Genomic DNA, 7,157 nt, shown 5'->3' on the forward strand with positions numbered 1-7,157 from the left:
ACTTTCCTGTTTAATTTAATCTTTTTAACACTTATTTTTGCTAATTTTCCTATGTACTTTTCTATGGTGACTTGGCGGATTTAGTGGTTGTAAAGGCCCGGACGGTTCAAATGGCTTTTTGTGATTGTGGCAAGCGCGGGTTTCCCACGCTCCTCTCGAGTGCCATGTTGCACGCGAATGCGGCAAGTTGCTGAGGCAAACTATTAAACGCCCCACATGACACTGGCGGCAACAACATGTGTTGTGTGCCAGAGATCTTTGCCCAGGGATCCCCAGATTTGTCTCATACTCAGCTTTTCTCGAACTGAAATTATAATGCTGCTGATGCTATGTATATACTCGCCTGAGTCAGTTGAAATTGGGTTTTTAGAACTTTTAATTAGAAGCGAAAAAGCTTACATTTGTAAATTATTTAATGTTTATTTTATTAATTAATTATGTTATTAGTTTAATTCATTTTTATTCTAATAGGTTTTTTTTTTTTTTAATTATAAATAAATATAAATATTATTTTCTCTTATGTGTTTTGAGAGTGGGTGTTTTGACACTATTATAGTTTATATTTGTAAAGAATGAAATATTTATTATTAATATTTATATTTCTATAACTTATATTGTTATTTAAATTATAAATGTATATAATTATTATATTTTTGGTGTGATTTTTAGAAGTTTAGGTTAAAGTGAAAGTGGGTTGTATGATACCATGCTTTATGACACTATTTTTTTAAATTATTAACATTATTATTATATTATTAATATTCATATTTTGTTAATTTATATTATTATTATTTAAAAAACAATATTTATTTATTATTTCATTATCTTAATATATTTGAAAAGTTGAAGCCGCTATGGCACACTTTGCGGAGTAAGCTATATGACACTGTGCTTTATAAACCTGGACTTATGACACGAACCTCACACAGAATATGTATGTTAAAGCTAAAGATAATCACACTTGATGGGCTAAAACAAATTAAAAGGGAAACTAAATAACTAATCAATTGATTTATTTAGTTTTGCTATCATTTGTTTTTAGTTTCTTCTAAAAGAATTAATTCCGTTTACTATCGGTAAATTGTTAACTAAATTATTTAAGTGAATTCTTCAATTCTGAATTCATCTTTTGATTTCCAATCTTTTCCCCCAACTAAATTCAAGTATTTCCCCATACCGCCCAATCCCTGTGCGATCTTGTTTTGATTCCGCCTGATCTTTAAGAACCAGGGGATTACTGGCGACTTTCACCGCCACAAGTGGGCCTGGGTAGATCCATCACATTCTCGCCCAACACACGCAGCTCATTAACAGCGCCGCTGACAGCTTGTGGAGGGGTGCTGCCAGTGCCCCTCTCCCCTCTCCACCCTCACGTAACACCCGCCCGGGTGCCTTGTAACTCCCCTCGATTTTTGTCAGCCTTGGAAGCGTGGGAAATTGTGCGTAGTGGTGGGATTTCGGGGAGGCTAAGATTGGCGGGCTCCGCAAAAAAAAAGATAAATAAATATATGGGCCCCCACCGGGTGATATAAATACTGCCTTTCGCGCCCAGCGTCGCGTTGGGCCAGCATCATGGTGACATCAGTGGGTCACTGTGGGAGCCGACCCAGTTCTAGCTTTTTTAGAAAGCCCAGAGCCCAGGGAACGAAAGCCTAGTAATAGGCAACATAGACACATAAATTATTGGATCGTATCGAGTATCAATTAGCCCGGGACAAGGGAATTTTCCGGGATTTTCCTAGGAATGGGGAAGAAGAGATATATTTATTGCCCTCTCAGGGACCTGCACTTGCTTGGTTCGCTTCGTCCCGACACGATTCGTTGATCCGAAGAACCCAATCCTCGAGTGGTGCATTCTTTCCCCCCAAAAACTGGAGTCGGGAACTGGAGTTGTGGGAACTGTTTTTCCAGGCTAAATGTCGCTTCGAAGGGTTGTCCTTCGCTGATAAGCAGCCGAGTGAAGTCAACTGAAGCCCTTCAATTGCCTTGTCGTCCCACACAGCTATTTATGTCCAAGTGAAATATCAAAATTACATTTGTAACAGACGCCTTAGTCGGCTTTCATGGGTTAATGGTACGCACTCATAGGCATCCCGGCCCGAAGCCATCTGAAATCCAAGAACAGACACACTTAAGGGCGGTCGCACACGCGCACATCTATGGCACAGTGGAATGAGTTGTGTTTATAATTGGTCAACAAAGTAGAAGAATTTTAAAGAATGAAAAAAGGAACATATTAAAAATTATGTATTTTCGGTCAAATTTAAGTTTTTAATAAATATTTATATATTTTTTTTTTATTTTCAAAAATAACAATTTTTTAAAACAATTAATTAAAACAAACTTAAAGGTAAACGACAACAAAAAATTGTATATTTATTTATTTATTTTTTAATTTTTTATTTAATTTATTTATTTATCTATACATCTATTTATTTATTTATTTTTATACATAGATTTTTAAAAGCTTTTATTTTATTTATTTAAAAGTTAGAATAATCTAAACTAATTTTTTAACAATCTCTACTGTTTTTTTTTTAAGCTCATATTTCGCACTTGAGAATTACAAGGTCTTTGAAATGTTTAAATTTTAGAAATTGCAGCCCACTGTACGGTTATCAGTGCAAGAGATCTTTCCTGAATCGGTTCTAATTCCATGGACAATGGTCTGAAACGTCTATAAAAATGCTCATTAAAACATATTTCAATTATGCCGCACATTGCTAACGTTAAGAGAGAGAGAGAGAGAGAGCAAGTAGAGATAACAGCTAATGGGGTTTCCGGCCATGATTTGCATTATAAAAGTTATATGTTTTTGGCGCGCCCCCGTCTATATCGTTTTTATTTTGCTTTTATATATACATTCACCGAGATATTCCCAAGCGGCCAAAAATAGACACAAATTGTAACGCACTTGAAGTGCACTTTGAAACATCTTGAAGTCCAAATAAAACAGCAGAAAGAACAACAACGCATGAGTGTGTGTGTGTGGTGTGTGTATGTGTAGGTCCTGGCACAGGCACGTCAGGCATGAGAGGAAGCGAGGGGAAGCGAGACAGCCGGGCAGAGAGTCGCATTGCACACACAACATGTGAATGCGAGTTCAAGTGCATGCCGTGACACACAGCACACACTCACACCGACATGCCTGTGCCTCTGCAAAGTGTTTTTTCCCAGGCGCTATTTATAATACTATGTATTCCATAGCCGATCCCATCTAGCGGCACTATGATTATGACGCTCTACACGATGACGCCTCTGGCAATGATCTGTTTTGTGGGGTTATCGAGCGGATGAATACCCTGGGAAAAATATTTCATAAATATTACATGTTCATTTCGAACTGGATTTGTCCTAATTTATATATTAATTTACTTATTTTTATTTTTATATATTTTTTATTTATGAAATTAAGTATAGAAAAGAATATGTACTGCAAATATAGTAACTGGCTTGAAACCTTCTAAAAAAAGTGTGCAATTTTTAAAAACTTCTGAAGTGCATTTAAAAGCGATATCACACTGGGCGTTATGACACTGGGTCTTATGACACTGGGTCTTATGACACTGGGCTTTGAGACACTGTGGCCTTATGACACGGCCTTAAGGAACTGGGCGTTAAAACATTGAGCCTTATGACACTGGGCGTTATGACATGTATTTGCCTAATAAAAAAGATAAAATAAATAAAATAATATTATATAATAATAAAAAGTGTGAAATTGTTTTTTTTTTATACAAAATTTTGTATTATCATTACATATTTTAGGGGATTTTAAAGCAGTTTGCATGATAAATTCACCAGAAATATGAAACGTTTGGGAATATATGGACTCTCTACTAATAAATAATAGTGGGTATCAAACTCAGTTTATAGAATGGAAATAAGTCTTATAAAAAATTATATTATACATCATATAATTTTCCATAATTTATACATATTATATTTACTTATATTTTTGTATTATTTATTAAATTATGTTTACCTAGTTCGCCTTTTATAAATTCATTTATAAATTATGTTAGGACACAGCATACCCCTGATACCCTGTCATAACAAAATCAGGCGCCAAAACATGCGGTTTCTGCTCGAAAAAAAATTCGGCTTGAGATTTGGAAATGTATAGGGAAAAGGATCCGCAGATGGGAGTGGGTATATGGGCATGGAGATGGGAATTCAAATAAGAATGGGATGGCCACATGCGCCGCTGGTTGCGATGCCTCCATGTTGCATGTTGCAGTCGGTGCAGCGAAAGTGTTGCAGCTGTGTGAGAGAGTGCGTTTCTATTTTTGGGGGGAATGTGCGCCGCGGCGCTGGTGCTGCCACATGTGCTGGTTGCTCCGCTAAAAGGCATTGTAATGAGAGCAGAAAATAGAATTGACTCCACTTGAGCAATGTCTCATAAAGCTGGATTCGGGAGTCGGGAATTGCCTTCGAAGTCGGAGTCCACAGCAGCAACACATGGGCCCACGAGTTATGTTTTATTTTTATCCACTCGATTTTTTGGGCTCTCCAAACAAAACGTTGCTCTGCTCTCCCGACTTCTATAAGATCTGGAGCGGTCGGGCAACTCGGGACAGTCTTTGGCGGCAGCTCGACACGGTCGGATCGGATCGGAACGGAATATATATTTATATATACTTCATATAAATAACCAACAGCCACCTCGATGGGCGTCATCTACAAAATACTCAAGCAGCAACGCCAGCAGCACCATCGGAGCCATCATCTCACCATGGATCTCAGCCTGAGCTCCACCACCCGGTGCAAGGTGCAGGCGGCCATCAAGCAGCGACAGCAGCATAGACTGGAGCAGAGCCAAGAGCTGGAGAAGGAGCGGGAACAGCACCAAGAGCCAGCGCGAAGGCAGGAGCCCGATGGCCAGTGCATGGAGATCGATGACAAAGAAGAGCTGGCCGAGCAGCAGCTCCAGCAGCTGTGCCGCTTCCTGGCCGACAATGCAGCCCGCAAGAAGGTGAAAATTTATAAATAATTCATTAATAAATAAATAAACTAATTTAACCTATTTCCCCAAATAGCGTCAGCGTTTCAAGTTGCAATATCAAGATCATGATCGGGTTCTGGATCAGCAGCGGGAGCAGGAGCTGGAGCAAGAGCCCTATTCGCCGCCGCCGCCACATGAAATGGCCATGGAGTTCATAGATCAGCTCCAGCAATCCTCGCCAGCAGCGATGATCAGCAGCACCAGCAGCAGCAGCAGCCCTGCAACGGCGCCACGTGATAGCATCCTGCTGAAGATACGCCACCAAATCTTTGAGAGAAAGCGCCAGAGACAACGTCAGCTGGCGGAGTTGGTGCAGCAGCGTCTGGTGGTCTGGAGACCCTGGTAGGGAGTATACCCAGAGAGATTCTGAGAGAGAGAGATCCGGGAACTGAGACTAGTCTAAGTGTTAGCTGTAAGAACGATTTCGGTATTATTCCTGCTGCTGTGTGATCAACGCGCTGCTCTTCCATTTTCCCCAAGCAACTCTTTTTTTTTTTTTTGTATGTTAATAATAATTTAGCAATAAAGATTTATTTTTCGAAAAAATGAAATACTCTTGAAATGCACTTGAAAGTCCGCAGCTGTATTTTCTCAAGATTTTATTTATTGAACATTGACACCAATTAAGAATTGTATATTTATATTCGATATTTACAGGGATTTTTCAACAAAAATTTAATTGAAGAATTGAAGTGGGTTGCATTTTTTTCAATTCTGAATTTCCTGAATATTTTCCTTTTAAAACTTTTGAGTATTTATTAAATTTCGGAAATACAGCAATTTGTAATCCTAAAAAATTAAGTTTTATAAAATCAGATATTCGAAATTAAAAGAACGTATTTGTTTGTTTTTGTATTAATATTTTTAATTTTAGGAAATATTTGTAATTTCACAAAATATTTTAAAAATTAAGTTCTTAAAGGTAAATGTAAACTAGCAGAAACTTTAGAACACATTTTTTGAAACTACAAAAAATATTCTAGAATTCCAGAACAAACTTGATGGACCTTATAACAGTTGTCTTAACTTCAGATCAAGGTTTCTTGAATTCCATTAACACTTTAAGCTTTAAAATTTGAGCATTTAAAATTTTAGAAATTTTTATTCGAAGAGCGAACTTTTTATTTTGAATTTTGAAGGTACCATTTAAAAGTTAAAGGTGAATTTGATTTAAATTTTGTGCAAAAATATCTCTTGTTTTGATACTCATTTCGAATATTATCAAGAATATATTTACATAAATTGCCAAAAATCAGTTTATTCAAAGACAATTAACTTATATTATAAGATGCGTAACGGCATACGATTTTTGCCTTTATCTTTAGATTTTTATGACCGCTGCACATCTTATTCCTTGCTTTGCCTTTGGTTTTACTTACTCCGAACATCTTAAAGTTTGGCCAATATCTACACTGCTCCGAAAATAGTCAAGTACATTTAGATATATTTAAGTTTAAATTCATGCAGATCCTTGGGTTGGCCTTGGGCTAGTGCGCTTCCGCTCTCTCTGGCGCTCTCGTTACAAAAGGTAAATATAGACTTCCTTGAACAGTTTCGGTTGCTTTGCTTTGTTTAATTCCTAGGTACACACATTTAGTAAAGTTCACTACTAGTGCTGCAAGGGGAAGGGGTGTAGGGATGGAGATGGGGATGGGGGCTCTTGCCTGGACTGAAGTCCTCGTCCGGGCGGCGGGGAAAGGACCTCCCCTTCTCTGCTGACAACCAAGGGCGGGGCAAATGTTTAATGTTGATCCGCTTTGACTACTTAGATAACTTAGACCACAAAGTAAAGCTAGAACTTAGGGTATAATTATAATTAGTGCAACTACAATTAATTAACTTAACAATTCAATCTCAATTCACGCAACAATTCAATACAGTTTCGTCAGACGAAGGGGCTCAGCATCAGGATCCAACTGGGACTCCTCTTGCACGCACTTAAATGCTATAATCAATAGATACATATATGCATATATAAATATATTTGCTTAAAGTTAGGCCTGTGTATATATAAATACGTCGTTTACATAAATATCGTCCACATATATGCAAGTGTGTATAATTATTTTATGTCTGTATATCATCATCGTCTCGCTCTCTCTCGCTGTGTCAGTGTCGTCTGTCTCTGTCTCTCTCTTTGCCTGTCCCTCTT

At 37.7% G+C, this 7,157-nt stretch overlaps 1 protein-coding gene across 1 annotated transcript; it reads left to right on the forward strand.

Moving 5' to 3' along the window:
* Nucleotides 1-4,604: 4,604 nt before the first annotated feature.
* Him (Holes in muscle) lies at nt 4,605-5,397 on the forward strand. The gene is made up of 2 exons (XM_017179128.3): nt 4,605-4,975; nt 5,040-5,397. The coding sequence occupies exons 1-2, from the start codon at nt 4,670-4,672 to the stop codon at nt 5,349-5,351; spliced, it is 618 nt and encodes a 205-aa protein (XP_017034617.1). The 5' UTR covers nt 4,605-4,669; the 3' UTR covers nt 5,352-5,397.
* The last annotated feature ends 1,760 nt before the right edge of the window (nt 5,398-7,157 follow it).

Source organism: Drosophila kikkawai, chromosome X (assembly GCF_030179895.1).
Source record: "Drosophila kikkawai strain 14028-0561.14 chromosome X, DkikHiC1v2, whole genome shotgun sequence".
NCBI lineage: Eukaryota > Metazoa > Arthropoda > Insecta > Diptera > Drosophilidae > Drosophila > Drosophila kikkawai.

Bases quoted from the DNA above. Each gene is read 5' to 3' on its own strand.
- Him (XM_017179128.3), top strand. From the start codon at position 4,670: ATGGGCGTCATCTACAAAATACTCAAGCAGCAACGCCAGCAGCACCAT. The intron at 4,976-5,039 runs GTGAAAATTTAT...TTCCCCAAATAG, and splicing joins ACAATGCAGCCCGCAAGAAG to CGTCAGCGTTTCAAGTTGCA.